This window comes from Oncorhynchus mykiss, chromosome 5 (genome assembly GCF_013265735.2).
Source record: "Oncorhynchus mykiss isolate Arlee chromosome 5, USDA_OmykA_1.1, whole genome shotgun sequence".
Classification (NCBI taxonomy): domain Eukaryota; kingdom Metazoa; phylum Chordata; class Actinopteri; order Salmoniformes; family Salmonidae; genus Oncorhynchus; species Oncorhynchus mykiss.
Genome location: NC_048569.1, coordinates 49100551 through 49119901, shown reverse-complemented (window position 1 = coordinate 49119901; position 19351 = coordinate 49100551). Strand labels below are relative to the sequence as shown.

The following is a 19351-nucleotide window of genomic DNA, read 5'->3' as shown; positions in this document are numbered from 1 at the left end:
TGACCATGTGAATGACCAAACCGGTACAAAAGTACCTATATCCACAGTAAAACGAGTCCTATATCGACATGACCTGAAAGGCCGCTCAGCAACGAAGAAGCCACTGCTCCAAAACCACCATAAATATGTCAGACTACAGTTTACAACTGTACATGGAGATAAAGATGGTACTTTTTGGAGAAATGTCCACTAGTCTGATGAAACAAAAATATAACTGTTTGGCCATAATGACCATCGTTATGTTTAGAGGAAAAACGGGGAGGATTGCAAGCCGAAGAACAGCATCCCAACCGTGAAGCACAAGGGGTGGCATCATCATGTTGTGGGGGTGCTTTGCTGCAGGAGGGACTGGTGCACATCACAGAATTAGATGGCATCATGAGACAGGAAAAAAATGTGGATATACTGAAGCAACATCTCAAGACATCAGCCAGAAAGTTAAAGCTTAATCGCAAATGGGTCTTCCACATGGACAATGACCCCAAGCATACTTCCAAAGTTGTGGAAAAATGGCTTAAGAACAACAAAGTCAAGGTATTGGAGTGGCCATCACAAAGCCCAGATCTCAATCCTATAGAAAATGTGTGGGCAGAACTGAAAAAGTGTGTGTGTGCAAGGAGGCCTAGAAACCTGACTCCGTTACACCAGCTCTGTCAGGAGGAATGGGCCAAAATTCACTCAACTTATTGTGGGAAGCTTGTGGAAGGCTACCTGAAATGTTTGACCCAAGTTAAACAATTTAAAGGCAATGCTACCAAATACTAATTGAGTGTATGTAAACTTCTGACCCACTGGGAAAATGATGAAAGAAATAAAGCTGAAATAAATAATTCTCTCTAATATTATTCAGACATTTCACATTCTTAAAATAAAGTGATGATCCTAACTGACCTAAAACAGGACATTTTTACTAGGATTAAATGTCAGGAATTGTGAAAAACTGAGAAAGTGATTTTGGCTAAGGTGTATGTAAACTTCTGACTTCAACTGTATATAGCACAGCCACACAACCGATATATCCGTTCGTATCATGCATATTTTACATTTTTTTTATATTATTTTTAATATGGACTTCACACATGTTTAATTTGTACAGTTCTTTATTAAAAATAAAAAAAAATCACATTTGACTGTACAAAACCTTGCAGTGCTGTACTTAACCTGGTTACATTAATAGTTGGCCATACTTTCACACATTTGGTGCTGATGGCTCTTTCTCCTTTTTCTCTATCCTTCTTGCTTATTTTGTTTTTCTTCTTCCTCAGGGTGTGGTTGGTCTCCATGGCCCGAGAGGCATGGTGGGGCGAGAGGGGCTGGAGGGCGTGCCAGGCGTAGACGGAGTCTCAGGGAAGGATGGGTCCAAAGGCATGCCAGTGAGTAGAGCGTGTGGAGAGAGAGTTTCGGACAGTAATTGTGGTCAGTAGTTGTGTGCTCAATAGTTGTGTGGTTGTGGTCAGTAGTTGTGAGGTTTAGTAGTTTTGTGGTCACTATTTGTGTGGTTGTGGTCAGTAGTTGTGTGGTTAGAAGTTGTGGTCAGGAGTTGTTGTCAGTAGTTGTGTGGTCAGTTGCTGTGCGGTTGTGGCAAGTAGATGTCTTTCTCAGTAGTCATGTGGTCAATAATTGTGTTGTGTGATCAGTTGGTGTGTGGTTGTTGTCAGTAATTGTCTTTCTCAGTAGTTGTGTGGTCAGTAGTTGTGTTATTGTGGTCAATAGTTGTGTGGTTAAGGTCAGTAGTTGTGGTTAGGTGTTGTGTTGTGTTCAGTAGTTGTATGGTTCAGTAGTTTTGTGGTAAGTAGGTTTAGTCAGTAGTTGTGTGGTCAGTTGTGTGGTTGTGGTGAGTAGTTGTCTTTCTCAATAGTTGTGTGGTCAGTAGTTGTGTGATCAGTTGGTGTGTGGTTGTTGTCAGTAGTTGTGTGCTCAGTAGCTGTGGTCAGTAGGTGTGTTGTGGTCAGTAGCTGTGGTCAGGTGTTGTGGTCAGTAGTTGTATGGTTTAGTAGTTTTGTGGTAATTAGGTTTAGTCAGTAGTTGTGTGGTTAGTTTTGTGGTTGTGGAGGTTAGTTGTCTTTCTCAGTAGTTGTGTGGTTGTTGTCAGTAGTTTTGTGGTCAGTAGGTATGTTGTGGTCAGTAGGTGTGTGGTTCAATAGTTTTGTGTTAGTAGGTTTAGTCAGTAGTTGTGTGGTTATCAAAATCAAATCAAATTTTATTGGTCACATACACATGGTTATGTGATGTTAATGCCAGTGTAGCAAAATGCATGTGCAGTGCAGTAATATCTAAACAATAATCTAACATTTCCACAACAACTACCTAATAGACACAAATCTAAAGGGATGGAATAAGAATATGTACTTTCAAATATATGGAATACCGATGGCTGAGCGGCATAGGCAAGATGCAATAGATGTTATAAGATACAGTATATACATATGAGATGAGTAATGTAAGATATGTAAACATTATTAAAGTCGCATTATTTAAAGTGACTGGTGATCAATGTTTTAAAGTGGCCAATGATTTGAGTCTGTATGTAGGCAGTATCTCTGTGTTAGTGATGGCTGTTCAACAGTCTGATGTCCTTGAGATAGTAGCTGTTTTTCAGTCTCTCGGTCCCAGCTTTGATGCACCTGTTTTGACCTCGCCTCCTGGATGGTAGCGGGATGAACAGGCAGTGGCTCGGGTGGTTGTTGTCCTTGATGATCTTTTTGGCCTTCCTGTGACATTGGGTGCTGTAGGTGTCTTGGAGGGCAGATAGTTTGCCCCCAGTGATGAGTTGTGCAGACCGCACCACCCTCTGGAGAGCCTTGTGGATGAGGGCGGTGCAGTTGCCATACCAGGCAGTGATACAGCACAACAGGATGCTCTCAATTGTGCATCTGTAAAAGTTTGTCAGGGTTTTAGGTGACAAGACACATTTCTTCAGCCTGTGCAGTCGTATGTGTATACTAACTGCCTGTGTATATTGGTTTCTAGCTTCCCTGAAAAGTTGCATATCACGGGGGCTGTTCGATGCTAATGCAGAACTCCATAGGATGTTTTTGTGTTGGTTAAGGGCAGTCAGGTCTGGGGAGAACCAAGGGCTATATCTGCTCCTGGTTCTAAATTTCTTGAATGGGGCATGCTTATTTAAGATGGTGAAGAAGCCATTTAAAAAAAATAACCAGGCATCCTCTACTGACGGGATGAGATCAATATCCTTCCAGGATACCCCGGCCAGGTCGATTAGAAAGGCCTGCTCACTGAAGTGTTTCAGGGAGCGTTTGACAGTGATGAGTGGGGTTCGTTTGACCGCTGACCCATTACGGATGCAGGCAATGAGGCAGTGATCACTGAGATCTTGATCAGAGGTGTATTTAGAGGGCAAGTTGAGCATATCATTAGTAAAGATTGAAAACAGTTCTACCTGGAATATGTTTGAGAGACTTCCATTAAAGATCACCCTCTGTGTTCCATAATATAGCAGGGGGTGTAAAGCCAAAACACATACGTTTTTCCATCAGCAGACTATGATGGATAATGTCAAAAGCCGCATTGTCTAACAAAACAGCTCCCATAATCTTTTTATCGTAGTTGTCTCTCAGCCAATCATCAGCCATTTGTGTAAGTGCTGTGCTTGTCGAATGTCCTTCCCTATAAGCGTGCTGAAAGTCTGTTGTCAATTTGTTTACTGTAAAATAGCATTGTATCTGGTCAAACACCATTTTCTTTCAGAAGTTATCCAAAGGGTTGGTTACAGGCAGATTGGTCAGCTATTTCAGTCAGCCAGTAGATAGGGCTTTACTATTCTTGGACAGTGGAATTATCCAACACAAAAAAATTAATGCATCATGCAACAATTTCTCAGATTTTGCTGAGTTACAGTTCATATAAGGAAATCAGTCAATTGAAATAAATACATTAGGCCCTAATTTATGGATTTCCCATGACTGGGCAAGGGCGAAGCCAGTGGTGGGCCTGGGAGGGCATAGGCCCACCTTCTTGGGAGCCAGGCTGACCCACTGGGAAGCCAGGCCCAGCCAATCGGAATGAGTTTTTCCCCCCAAAAGGGCTTTATTACAGAGAAAAAACCCTCTGCACCCCCCTTTTTGCGCATATGGAACATTTCTGCAATCTTTTATTTCAGCTCATGAAACATGGGATCAGCACTTTACATGTTGCGTTTATATTTTTTGTTCAGTGTAATTTTGCTACACTCCAGGTCTGAGGGCACACACTTTCTAGTAGGCTTAGATTGAAAATATGGCAAATATGAATGGCAATATCGTCTGCTATTATCCTCAGTTGTTGTCAGACTTCAGTGTTTTGTCGGACGAGCTAAATGCCTTTTATGCTCGCTTCAAGGCACGCATTACACTGAACCATGCATTAGAGCACCAGCTGTTCCGGACAACTGTATGATCACGCTCTCCCTAGCCGATGTAAGAACTTTAAACAGGTTAACAATGATAAGGCCTTGGGGACAGACAGATTACCAAGATGCATACTCAGAGCATGTGCTGACCAGTTGGCAAGTATCTTCACTGACATTTTCAACCTCCTCCTGACTCAATCTGTAATCCCCACGTTTCAAGCAGACCACCGTAGTACCTGTGCCCAAGAATGCTAACATAACCTGTCTAAATTACTATTGCCCTGTAGCACTCACATCTGTAGCCATGAAACGCTTTTAAAGGCTGGTCATGGCTCACATCAACACCACCATCCCAGACAACCTGGACCCACTCAAATTTGCATACCGCCCCACAGATCCACAGATGACACAATCTCTATTGCACTCCAAAATGCCCTTTCACATCTGGACAAAAGGAAAATCAGCTTTCAACACCATAGTGCCCACAAAGCTCATCACTAAGCTAAGGACCCTGGGACTAAACACCTCCCTCTGCAACTCGATTCTGGACTTCCTGAGGGGCCACCCACAGGTGGTAAGGGTAGGCAACACCACATCTGTATAGCTGATCCTCAACACAGGGGCCCCTCAGGGGTGCGTGCTTAGTCTTAGACTGCATGGCCAAGAACGACTCCAACACCATCATTAGGTTTGCTGACGACACAACAGTTGAGCCAGCCTATAGGGAGGAGGTCAGAGACCTGGCAGTGTAGTGCCAGGACAACAACCTCTCCCTCAATGTGAGCAAGACAAAGGAGATGATCATGGACTACTGGAAAAGGAGTCAAACAGGCCCCCATTAACATCGACGGGGCTGTAGTGGAGCGGGTCGAGAGTGTTCCTTAGTGTCCACATCACCAACAAACTATCATGGTCCAAACACACCAAGACAGTCATGAAGAGGGCACAACAGCACTTTTCCCCCCAAAGGAGACTGAAAAGATTTGGCATGGGTCCCCAGATCGTCAAATAGTTCTACAGCTGCACCATCGACAGCATCCTGACTGTTAGCTTCACCGCCTGGTATGGTAACTGCTCGGCATCCCACCGTAAGGCGCTACAGAGGGTAGTGCACACGGCCCAGTACATCGCTGGGGCCAAGCTTCCTGCCATCCAGGACCGATACAGTAGGCGGTGTCAGAGGAAAGTCCGTAAAATTGTCAGAGACTCCAGTCACCCAAGTTATAGACAGTTTTCTCTGCTACCGCATGGCAAGGCCGTTATTGTAAATAAGATTTTGTTCTTAACCGACTTGCCAACTTAAATAAAAGTTAAATATAAAAAAGCTGGGGCTCATGCTTCTCATTCTTCACAATAAGAATACCCAATGAATAATAATGATAAACAGGACAATACAGTACAAAAAAATAGACTCTCTCTCTCTCTCTCTCTCTGTAGGGCGAGCATGGTGACGATGGTGAGTTCGGTCTCCCTGGCAAAGCTGGTTACCGTGGAAAAGTCGGCGGGCTGGGACTGCCGGGCGATATGGGAACCGTCGGACCAAAGGTACTGTAAGAGAGATGGAAATTGTGTAGTTGAGTATGGAGGAAGGGTTTTCATCAGGGTGTAAACATAGGCCAAGGATAATTGAATGACAATTCCAATTCAATAATTGTAAAATCGTCATTAAATCCTTTTCGAGTCATCCCCTGAATTGACTGAATTAAAATGTAATTAAGCTCAACTTAAAGAATGTCTCGATTCTAGAAACATTTATGGAACGTTATTGTAGAGTAATAGGCACCTACTCCATACTACTATTATTCATGTCAGTTGGCTCTATGTGATTTCTTCTCCCAGGGTGAAAGGGGCCTCCCAGGACAGACAGGACCCTCAGGGAAGAGAGGCTTTAAGGGTGGGATGGGACTGCCAGGGCCACAGGGGGACCAAGGGCCCAAAGGACAACCTGTAAGTTTTAGCCAACTAACCACATGTATATAGATCAATATTGACATTGATGATACTGGTAATGCTCACATAGCATGGTTCCTGTATTAGCTTACTTCTGTTTTCTGATGAAGGTCTATTGATGGACGTTGTTTCCCCCTATTGTTGGGGCCACATCCTAACTGCTGTGTCTGATCTGTTCCAGGGTGATACAGGAGAACCAGGTTTTCCAGGGATACTGGGAGTGTTTGGACCAACAGTGAGTTCATAAACACATGCACACGTCAGGCAGCCAAGGGGTATATGTAATGTAGCCGAACTACACCACCTACTGCATGTATATATATATATATATATATATATATATATATACTTTTTTTTGTGCATTTCTTGTAAATATATATAAATAAATATAAATATATATATATATATATATATATATATATATATATATATATATATATATATAATACAAGAAATGCACAAAAAAAAGTCCTTAATAATGTTCATGAAAACAATCAAGTTAGCAAAAAACAGTGTCCTTCCACCGCCAGTAGATGGCGACCTCGTACCACACAGCCCAGTTCAGATCTTAAGATGGCTAGGTGGGACAACCACATAAAGTGAGCTGGGTGGAATACATGTGTTGCACATGAAGTTATACTGATTGTCTAAATGTTTGTCATTGATGTTTCCAGGGGCCTCCAGGTGACTTGGGACCAAAAGGCATACAGGGACCAAAAGGGCCACAGGGCACAATGGTAAGTAGGGGCCTTTTGTAGACCAGTAATTTCCGGCATGCTAGCTCTACCAAACCTGGGTTCAAGTAGTATTTGTTTTCTTTCAAATACTTTGAGGTTTGGTTTCCCGGACACACCTCAAGCCTAGTCCTAGCTGAAAAAGAACCCTGGAGGAAGAGTTTTTGAGTTTGCTTTTTAGTCTAGGACTAGGCTTAATTAATCTGTTTGATTTAGCCTGCCTTAAGTGTCAGAGGGGCTGGGTTTGCACTTTTGGGACTATTCTGTGATGGGTTTATTGATTGCACACACAGGAGAAGGCTTTGTCTGAAACCTCTGTGTGAAAAAGTATTTCCCTCGCTGCTGCTAGAGAAAATACATTAAAATAGCACAAAGAAGATATTGTACTATGTCTACATTGTGTGCGAACATACCCTCTTGAACACTTTATTAGTTACACCATGTACGAACACAGATTGTTTTCAAACCAATGTCAGTTAGCGCAATTGTATCTTGGTCTCTTTTGAAAGAAAAATAAGCCATTTGAACTGAGGTCAGGGACAGTATCCATAAAATATCTTATATTCTTAACAATACTCTAAAATAGTGCTACACATTTTTACCAAGAAATGTAAATTCAGATACAATTCATAAAGTTGCCCGGAATATTAAAAACTATTTTTTGACTACAGTAGTAACACACAATTTTTTCAAAACTACTCAGGAGATGTTTAGCAAGTGCATATTTCAAGATATGGCATATGGTGGTATAGTGAGATACCTAATGGGCTGGACAATTCTCTTCATCTCACTGATCTTGAAAAAAATGTATGAAAATTGTGGAAATCAATCCACCATCATTAACACAATGGAAAAACAATATGATTTATTAGTTAAATATTTAAATTCTCTGGGTGACCGAGAAACGAATTGGTACAATTTAAGGCCACATGGCAGATAATAATGCAGGCACTAGGGATGGGGTCTGGGCAGATGAGATGTTGAGATGTTGTCGTTTGTGTGCGTCTGAAAGTTGTTGTTCGTGTTTGTATTTGGTGCGATTGTTTTTTTTAAATGAAAATGCAATTAGCACATGCAGTTCTTCGTCTGTAGGGCTCAATTATGATTTAAATGGTTTTACTGTCTAGGTCCATTTTACTGTCTAGGTCCATTGTAAGATATCCAGACACAATGCATTCCCGACTGCCTCTGGAGTCTTAATCGTCTACACCAGTCTAAAAATGTGGGCACAATCAGAATGTGGACAAAATCAGGAACAAAGGACGCATGTTAGCACCAGATATAAACAGGGCTATAGATTGACGTGAACTCATCACTCTCTTCCTCTTTCCTTCCATTTCCAGGGCAGAGGTGGAATAATGGGTCCGATGGGGATTATTGGGCCCGATGGAAGTCCAGTAAGTGCCCATATCAATTAAACAATATTTATTTAGGTATGGCTGATTGCTAGCCTTCATCATTCTGACTATACACGTATCTCCTCAGGGCCCTAAAGGAGACAAGGGGAGCCGTGGAGAGATGGTAAGTAACTACTATACCTACTCTGGAATCCAAGGTCAATTTTAGTATTATTTCATTTCACTGATTGTCTGCTCCAATAACGACACATTTGGTCCTTTTCTGAGGGCAGCTCTCCTCTGGTGAGGGCCATTTGGGTCCTAATATGAGCTCATGGTATAGGCCCAACCTTATGAAAATTGATCCGTTTTAACAGATTAGCATTGTATTCAAAAATCAACATAGTAGTTACTGTGTAAGATACTTTTATAATGTCACATGCACTTACTCAAGCCTTTATTAAGACTACTGAAATGGCCGTGTACAATCTGGAATGACACTCTTAACAGCTGTACAAAATAACTGAATGCAAACCACGCCCCAAAATATTCTAATGAGCCCCCGCCGGTACATTTTCAAGTAGAACAGAATAAAACACTCACCCCATCTAACACATTAGGGACCAGTGTGGGCTTCCCCATTTGGCCCATGCTATGTTAGCCACCTAATAATTGGCCCAGCATGTGCTAGCACATGTTAAGCTGGTGTGGGCTAGCCTGTGCTGGACTGGTGTTGGCCAGCCCATGTTAGGCTGGTGGAGCTAGTCCATGCCCACAGAATATCCAACAGGGCCAATGTGATCATGTTTTCTAGGTATTGTCCACTTGCAGCTCTGTAGTCTTTTTAAAGGCTTATATATATAATATATATATAAGCGCATGAGACAGTAAAAAATATCAAATGTTGTTGAGTCAACATTTTCCTTACAATATCTAATTGTTTTTCTCAGCATGTTGGAAAACAAAGAAAGGAAAAAGACAGGCATTATACAGCATTCTTGTCACTTAAAAAATAACATTTTCCTACTAGACCCCTATAATGTGGAATAATCTTCAAGTAATGTTTCATTTGGATGTGTCTCTGGGTCAGTTTAGGAGAAAGGCTAGGGATTTTTATATTTATAAATGTGTTTGTTTTGTTTGATTGTGTATATAATATTTGCTCTTTAATTCATCTCAATGTGTTTAAATGTGTTTAAAGAGAAGTGTATCAAAAAGGCTGTAGTGGCACCCTAAAAAAAGCTAAAATGTACCATTTCTGTAGGTGCACATTTATACCTGTGAGAAAGGTGCTATTTCGTCACCCATGAGGTACACAATTGCCTCTTTGCAAATACAACCTATAAGGGTAATATGATATGCCGCTGACTAAAGGTATAATATTTACATACCTTACAGGGTACCACCTCAGTGACAAGTAGGGTACCCCAGTGACAACTACTGTAGGTTCCTTTTTTTCCAGAGTGTACCCAGAATTTACGTATTTTTTCTCTTTCCCTCTTGCTCATCAACAGGGATTACAAGGACCAAAGGTATGTGTTTGCAGTGCAGGATGTTTTAAATAATGAAGCTGATTTAAAAACCTTCCAATGTTAGGCTTAAAAAATGCATTTATAACTACCGGATTGAGATGTTTTGTGATTTTGTTGTTTCACAGGGGCTTCCAGGACCCCCGGGACCTCCAGTAAGTCTTCACCTTCCTAACTCAATCTAACATACTTTGTTAGTGTGTTAGCCAACTTAGGTTAACACTTTACTTGACACCCAGCGTCATAGCACGTTATAACCATGTCATAACGTGTCATAACCTGTTATAATATGGTCATAACACTGTCATGACACATATGTTTACACCTGTTGTGACATTGTGTTATTTTATGGCTGGTTATGACACCTACATAAGAGTGTAACAACCCACGAAACCTACCACATAGTTATTTTATGGCTGGTTATGACACCTACATAAGAGTGTAAAAACCTACCACATAGTTATTTTATGGCTGGTTATGACACCTACATAACAGTGTAAAAACCTACCATGGTAGTTATTTTATGGCTGGTTATGACACCTACATATGAGTGTAAAAACCCACAACCTACCACGTAGTTTCTTTTATGGCTAGTTATTATAACAACATTAGCGTCAATACCCACAACCTGCACACAAGGTAAAACAGTCAATTACACCGTAGCCTATGTGTCAACAGTGTGTTTATGTTGAATACATTTTTGGGAAATTGACCATATTAAACTATCATTGTAATTGCACACACATTGATGTCAGACATGCACCTACCCCAATGCTCTGTTGCTGATGACTGGGATGAATGCAGGATCAGATTTCAGGAGCAGGACACCCTCTTTGTGACTGATGACTGATATAAGGGCATGTACAAGATAGGCCTGTCTGGCTTATATGATTATGGTGGTCATCATGTTTCTAGACAGTGCCATAAAGTGTATTTTCTTAGTTCAAGTAAACAAGATGGCCATAATGCTTCATGACATTGTCAGAAAGCTTATTTTCTACAAGTTATTTAAAATATGCTGAAAAAAATGACGTCGAAGAATTACAACAACAAAGTTTCAAACAAAAGGAAAGTTATTGGCAGGGAAATAAAGAATTTGAATAAATGTGGGTTTTGACACTTATGTAGCTGTCATAACCAGTCATAAAATAATGCAATATATGTCACAAATTCTTATTTACAAAGAATGCCTACCCAGGCCAAATCCTAACCCAGACGATGCTGTGCCAATTGTGCGCCGCACTATGGCACTCCTAATCACAGCAGGTTGTGATACAGCCTGGAATCAAACCAGGGTCTTTAGTGACAGCTCTATCACTGAGATGCAGTGCCTTAGACAGCTGCGCCACTCGGGAGCACTATAAATGGGTCATGACAATGTTATGGCTATATTATGACAGCTTATGATATGTTATGTCAGCTGTTGTAACTTTGTATGTGTATTAATTATGAATCCCCACTCTTCTTGGGGTTCAGCAAAATTAAGGCAGTTATACATTTTTAAATATTACAATACATTCATAACATATTTCACAACACATTAAGTGTGTGCCCTCAGGCCCCTACTCTACTACCACATGTATACAAAACAAAATCCATATGTACGTGTGTATAGCGCGTATGTTATCATGTGTTTGTATGCATGTGTCTGTTGCTTCATAGTTCCCGCTGTTCCATAAGGTATATTTTTATGTTTTTTAAATCTAATTTTACTGCTTGCATGAGTTACAATATGTGGAATAGAGTTCCATGTAGTCATGGCTCTATGTAGTACTGTGCGCCTCCCATAGTTTGTTAAGTACTTAGGGGCTGTGAAGAGACCTCTGGTGGCATGTCTTGTGGGGTATACATGGGTTTCCAAGCTGTGTGCCAGTAGTTCAAACAGACAGCTCGGTGCATTCAACATGTCAATACTTCTCACAAATACAAGTAGTGATGAAGTCAAGCTCTCCTCTACTTTGAGCCTGTTCTGAGCCAATTGCAATTTTCCTAAGTCACTCATTGTGACACGTGACCAAATGACTGAACAGTTGTCCAGGTGCGACGAAACTAGGGCCTGTAGTACCTGCCTTGCTGATAGTGCTGTTAAGAATGCAGAGCAGCACTTTATTATAGACAGACTTCTCCCCATCCTAGCTTCTGTTGCATCAATATGTTTTGACCGTGACAGTTTACAATCCATGATTACTCCAAGCAGTTTAGTCATTATTTAAAGCCAGTGGCATGTCATTAATACAATTTGAAAAAAGTGGCATAGACAGCTGCCCTGGGGAATTCCTGATTCTACCTGGATTTTGTTTGAGAGGTTTCCATTAAAGAACACCTTCTGTGTTCTGTTAGACAGGTAACTCTTTATCCACAATATAGCAGGGGTTATAAAGCCATAACACATATGTTTTTCCAGCAACAGACTATGATGACTTTGGAGATGTCAAAAGCCGCACTGAAGTCTAACAAAACAGCCCCTACAATCTTTTTATCCTCAATTTCTCTCAGCCAATCATTTTTCACTTGTGTAATGTCCTTCCCTACAAGTGTAAAGTCTGTTGTCAATGTGTTTACTGTAAAATAGCATGGTATCTGGTCAAACACCATTTTTTCCAAATTTTACTAAGGGTTGGTGACAGGCTGAGTGGTCGGCTATTTGAGGCGATCAAGGCAGGTGCACCGGGAATGATTCTTCATCTTTTTTTCTGGTCCCACCACGCATCCAATTACTCTCACCTGGAGTCTAACAATATTTTGACTGTTGATGGTTATGTAACGTGTTACCCTAATTTTCTCTCAAATTCAATTTTGAAGGGCTCCAGTTTTTCATAAAAACAGCTTAGTTCACAGTGCATTGTCAAAACTCACTGCTTTTAGCATGTTGGAAAGTAGCATCGCGAACCCAACTTCCAACCGAATAATTCAGATGGGCCTCATCAAGGACTACATTGCAAGATTAGTCCTTTATAAGGGCAAATTTCTTGATAGTTCCTGCAATCGAACTATGATGGAGCATACTTCATCTGTGTTACTTTAGGTGATCTGTAGCGTTATTTCTCCTGACTGGTTGTTCCATTTTCTCTAGGGTCCTCCTGGTGTCCCTCTGTCATTTGTAAGTTATTGTCTCTTCAATACACTAAGTACACTAGACCTTTCACCAAAACATTAGCTACTGTGACTATGGCCATCATCAACTATGTGACTATTGACTATGGCCATCACTACAGTACCAAACACGTTGTGTTCCTATACAGTACGTCCTATGAAAGTGTAATGTTACATTATGTTGTCTGTGCCGTTTTCTTATTCAGAAACAGGACGGTTCCCTTCAGATGTTTGAGTCTATAAACACCCCACTTAGGACTGAGGTCAGTACCCTCAATAAACTGTGAACATATCCATTTATTCTCATGTATAGTCATCCATTCATGTCTACAAATGAATTTCTCTATCTATCTCTGTGCAGAATTGGCTACTTATGGACCTGCCTATGCTAGACCATGTTACAGAGATCATTAAGACCCTCCACTACCTTAGTAACCTGATCCAGAGCCTGAAAAATCCACTGGGCACCAGCGATAACCCCGCCCGCATTTGCAGGGACCTCCACAGCTGTGAACAGAAAATGAGCGATGGTGAGAGGACAGATGTGTGTGTGCTTGCATGCATGTACTGTATGTGCACACAAGAGGGAGAAGAAGAATGGGAAAGAGTGTGTTTAGTAACTGACTATTTTCTCTCCCTAGGCACTTATTGGATTGACCCAAACCTGGGCTACTCCTCAGATACAATAGAGGTCACCTGTAACTTCACAGGTGGAGGGCAGACCTGCCTAAAACCCGTAACGGTGTCCAAGGTACTGCAGACATCACCGGTCATACATCACCAGTCATACTACAACCAGTCACACTGAATATATGATACCACAGTATTTCATGAATAGTAGCTAGGTTTCCATTCAATTGGCAAAAGAGTTTCAAATCAAATGTTATTTGTCAAATGCCCCGAATACAACCTTACCATGAAATGCGGTCAGATGCCGAGCAGTTGCCATACCAAGCGGTGATGCAACCATGCTCTCGATGGTGCAGCTGTAGAAATGTTTGAGGATCTGAGGACCCATGCCAAAGTCTCCTGAGGGGGAATAGGCGTTGTCGTGCTCTCTTCATGACTGTCTTGGTGTGTTTGGACCATGATCGTGTGTTAGAGATGTGGACACCAAGGAACTTGAAGCTCTCGACCCGCTCCACGACAGGTGTCGATGTGAATGTGAGCATGCTCGGTCCTCCTTTTCCTGTAGTCCACGATAAGCTCCTTTGTCTTTCTCACGTTGAGGGAGAGGTTGTTGTCCTGGCACCACACTGCCAGGTCTCTGACTTCCTCCCATTCGGCTGTCTCATCGTTGTTGGTGATCAGGCCACTGTTGTGTCATCAGCAAACTTGATGATGATGTTGGAGTCATGTTTGGCCACGCAGTCGTGGGTGAACAGGGAGTACAGAAGGGGACTAATCACACACCCCTGCTGAGGGGCCCCCATGTGGAGGATAAGCGTGGCTGATGTGTTGTTGCCTACCGTTATCACCTGGGGGAAGCCTCAAAGTCCAACATCCAGTTGCAGAGGGAGGTGTTTAGTCCCAGTGTCCTTAGCTTAGTGATGAGCTTTGAGTACACAATAGTGTTATACGCTGATCAACGAACAGCATTGTCACGTACAGTCGGAAGTTTACATACACCTTAGCCAACTACATTTAAATTCAGTTTTTCACAATTCCTGACATTTAATTCCAGTAAAAATTCCCTGTCTTAGGTCATTTAGGATAACCACTTTATTTAAATAATGTGAAATGTCAGAATAATAGTAGAGTGATTTATTTCAGGTATTATTTATTTCATCACATTCCCAGTGGGTCAGAAGTTTACATACACTCAATTAGTATTTGGTAGCATTGCCTTTAAATTGTTTAATTTCGGTCAAAGTTTTGGGTAGCCTTCCACAAGCTTCCCACAATAAGTTGGGTGAATTTTGGCCCATTCCTCCTGACAGAGCTGGTGTAACTGAGTCAGGTTTGCAGGCCTCCTTGCTCGCACACGCTTTTTCAGTTTTGCCCACAAATTCTATATGGGATTGAGGTCTGGGCTTTGTGATGGCCACTCCAATGCCTTGACTTTGTTGTCCTTCAGCCAATTTGCCACAACTTTGGAAGTATGCTTGAGGTCATTGTCCATTTGGAAGACCCAAGCTTTAACTGATGTCTTGAGATGTTGCTTCTAAATAGCCACATATTTTCCAGCTTCATGATGTCATCTATTTTGATGTGCACCGATCCCTCCTGCAGCAAAGCACACCCACAATATGATGCTGCCACCCCCACGCTTCACGGTTGTGATGGTGTTCTTCGGCTTGCAAGCCTCCCCCTTTTTCCTCCAAGCATAACGATGGTCATTATGGCCAAACATTTATATTTTTGTTTCATCAGACCAGAGGATATTTCTCCCAAAAATACGATCCTTGTCCCCATGTGCAGTTGCAAACCATAGCCTGGCTTTTTTTAAGGTGGTTTTGTAGCAGTTGCTTCTTCCTTGCTGAGTGGCCTTTCAGGTTATGTCGATATAGGACTCGTTTAGCTGTGGATATAGAAGCGTTTGTACCAGTTTCCTCCAGCAACTTCATAAGGTCCTTTGCTGTTGTTCTGGGATTGATTTGCACTTTTCGCACCAAAGTATGCTCATCTCTAGGAGACAGAACACGTCTCCTTCCTGAGCGGTATGACGGCTGCGTGGTCCCATGGTCTTTATACTTGCGAACTATTGTTTTTACAGATGAACTTGGCACTTTCAGGCATTTGGAAATTGCTCCCATGGATGAACCAGACTTGTGGAGGTCTACAATTTTTTTTCTGAGGTCTTGGCTGATTTCTTTTGATTTTCTCATGATGTCAAGCAAAGAGGCACCTGAGTTTGAAGGTAGGCCTTGAAATACATCCACAGGTACACCTCCAATTGACTCAAATGATGTCAATTAGCCTATCAGAAGCTTCTAAAGCCAAGACATAATTTTCTGGAATTTTCCAAGCTGTTTAAAGGCACGGCCAACTTAGTGTATGTAAACTTCTGACCCACTGGAATTGTGATACAGTGAAATAATCTGTCTGTGAACAATTGTTGGAAAAATGACTTGTGTCATGCACAAAGTAGATGTCCTAAATGTGTGGAGGGATTGCAAAAATTGTTTTAATGACTCCAACCTAAGTGTATGTAAACTTCTGACTTCAACTGTAGGTGTTCCTATTGTCCAGATGGGAAAGGGAATATTCTAAAATCTGCATGAAAAAAATATGCACATTTTCCCAACAAAGATATGTTTCCATCAAATGTACTTGTTGCAGATTTTTTTTAAAGTTGTGCTTAGCTAAATGGGTTTCCGTCGCATTTTCAACTCTACTGATGGTTTTAATAAAAAATATATGTTGAGTCATACAGTACCAGTCAAATGTTTGGACACCTACTCATTCAAAGGGTTTTCTTTATTTTTACTGTTTTCTACATTGTAAAATAATATTGAAGACTTAAACTATGAAAAAACACATATGGAATCATGTCGTAACCAAAAAAGTATTAAACAAATCAAAATATAGGTAAACTGATGCGGCATCTTCTTCTTGGTCAAATAGCCCTTACACAGCCTGGAGGTGTGTTGGGTCATTGTCCGGTTGAAAAACAAATGATAGTCCCACTAAGTGCAAACCAGATTGGATGGCATAACGCTGCAGAATGCTGTGGTAGCCATGCTGGTTAAGTGTGCCTTGAATTCTAAATAGATCAGACAGTGTCACCAGAAAAGCAATCCCACACATCACACCCAGAGGTAACTCTGGATCTTCCTTTCCTGTGGCGGTCCTCATGAGAGCTAGTTTCACCATAGCGCTAGATGGTTTTTGCGACTGCACTTTCAAAGTTCTTGAGATTTTCAAGATTGACTGACCTTCATGTCTTGAAGTAATGATGGACTGTCATTTCTCTTTGCTTTTTTGAGCTGTTCTTGCCATAATATGGACTTGGTCTTTTACCAAATAGGGCTATCTTCTGTAAACCATCCGTACAACACAACTGTTTGGCTCAAATGCATTATATAGGAAAGAAATTCCACAAATTAACTTTTAACAAGGCACACCTGTTAATTGAAATGCATTCCAGGTGACTACCTCATGAAGCTGGCTGAGAGAATGCCAAGAGTGTGCAAAGCTGTCATCAAGGCTACTTTGAAGAATCTCAAATATAAAATATATTTTGATTTGTTTAACAATTTGGGACAACATGATTCCATGTGTTATTTCATAATGTTTGTCTTCACTATTATTCTGCCATGTAGAATAAAGTAAAGAGAACCCCTTGAATGAGTAGCTGTGTCCAAACTTTTGACTGGTAATGTATAGCAGGTGTGCCCACAGCATCGATGATCATTCCACCAAAATAAGACCCTTAATATTAATTGGAAAGGAGCATCAAGCTCAACACCTTGCACTTTCACCACCCTGTGAAGTTCATAATTTATTTAATCTGTAGCCTAATAAACTGCATGCCTTCCCGACTAGTCGTAGTGGGAAGACCACACAACATGTTATCGTGGGACTAGAAGTTTACTTCGAGAAGATGTTTATTAAAGCGAGTCCACTGATATTTCAAGCATCATTAACTTTACAGGCACAAAAATATCCCATCTAGTGTATTTTGTTTGGTCAACATTGTTTTTTTACAGGGAAAATCAATTGAGATCTAGGTGTCTTTTACAAACATGTCCTGTATATACACACAACATAAATATACACATTATACCCAAACATATACACATTAAAATACAAAAACACAGTCATGGGAAGCACAAATAAAACATCACAAATCAGCCAGAAAAAGTTACTTTCCTCCACAAATAAGTCCCCAATCAATACTTGAAATTGCCTCAACATCAGCAGAACATCAAGATGAATGTATTTTGAATTTTGTTCCAGCAATATGGTGCATTAAAACTAAAAGCAGATTTACCTAGCTCAGTGGAGACCCTAGAAACCTCAAGTTAACCAATCCTCTGAACGGGTTAGGCAACTCGGGTGTCTTTACTTCAACATCAAAGTTAGATACGACAGAAGTTTATGAAGTAGCTCCTTGTAAACAAAAAGGGAAAGTTTACCGAGAAATTGTTTCCATCAGGCCTGCCATTACATTTTTTTATCCGACATGACATATAGTCGCATAAAAAGTTTGGATGGAAACCTGGTTAGTGGGACAAATGTTTTACCATATTGCATGCTCAACTAACTTAGCCAGTACAATTGCAATATTTCTTCACTGATAAGCATTATCCCATTCTCACCTATTTAATAATAATAATGCTTTATTTGTTATGGACAGGTACAAATAAAACATTGAAGTATCAACATATGCATTACACCATTATGCTTTAGCTTGTGCTAATTTGAATAATGAATCACCAAATTTGTGCTTTAAAATAAGTGAAAAAGAAAACATGACAAAATAAATAAACAAAACGTATTACAAAATAATCACACATGGTGGCGTTCTTGATGTTTTTAAACCAGCTTTTCACTTTCTTTGTGAATTCATTAAGACTTTTTTATACGTCTCCTGAAAGTTGGTCACAAGAGATGGACTGCTTTCACAGAAAAGATTGATTGTGCAAGTGCTGTTTTTCATATTGAAACACTATAGTTACCAATTGCTGCTCCCCGTGAATGTGAGCTTATAGACTGTAGTTTAGTCACTTGTTTATATTGGGGGTGTGGGGCAAGTTCATGCAAACATTTGAACAGAAATGTAACATTATCAAATGTACAAAAAAATCTAAACCTACACTACCGTTCAAAAGTTTGGGGTCACTTAGAAATGTCCTTGTTTTTGAAAGAAAAGCTATTTTTTTTGTCGATGAAAATAACATAAAATTTATCAGAAATACAGTATAGACTTTGTTAATGTTGTAAATGTCTATTGTAGCTGGATGATTTTAAATGGTGCACAGAGGCCCATTATCAGCAACCATCACTCAAATCAAATTTTATTTGTCACATACACATGGTTAGCAGAGGATAATGCGAGTGTAGCAAAATCCTTGTGCCTCTACTTCTGACAATGCAGTAATATCTATCATGTAATTTAACAAATTCACAACAACTACCTTATACACACAAATGTAAGGGATGAATAAGAATATGTACATATAAATATATGGGTGAGCGGTGGCCGTGCGGCATAGGCAAGATGCAATAGACAGTGTAGAATACAGTGTATATACAGTGCCTTGCGAAAGTATTCGGCCCCCTTGAACATTGCGACCTTTTGCCACATTTCAGGCTTCAAACATAAAGATATAAAACTGTATTTTTTTGTGAAGAATCAACAACAAGTGGGACACAATCATGAAGTTGAACGACATTTATTGGATATTTCAAACT

The 19351-nt window shown here is 40.6% G+C and overlaps 1 protein-coding gene across 1 annotated transcript in view; it reads left to right on the top strand.

The window, feature by feature from the left end:
• Positions 1-19351, top strand: part of col27a1a (collagen, type XXVII, alpha 1a) — a 282454-nt gene that overhangs the window by 251087 nt on the left and 12016 nt on the right. Inside the window, exons 47-59 of the mRNA XM_036977752.1 lie at positions 1266-1373; positions 5786-5893; positions 6188-6295; positions 6480-6533; positions 6973-7035; positions 8376-8429; positions 8518-8553; positions 9884-9901; positions 10027-10053; positions 12972-12998; positions 13198-13254; positions 13353-13521; positions 13633-13742. Coding sequence (XP_036833647.1) covers positions 1266-1373; positions 5786-5893; positions 6188-6295; positions 6480-6533; positions 6973-7035; positions 8376-8429; positions 8518-8553; positions 9884-9901; positions 10027-10053; positions 12972-12998; positions 13198-13254; positions 13353-13521; positions 13633-13742 — 939 coding nt within the window. The remainder of the gene's footprint in view (positions 1-1265; positions 1374-5785; positions 5894-6187; positions 6296-6479; positions 6534-6972; positions 7036-8375; positions 8430-8517; positions 8554-9883; positions 9902-10026; positions 10054-12971; positions 12999-13197; positions 13255-13352; positions 13522-13632; positions 13743-19351) is intronic.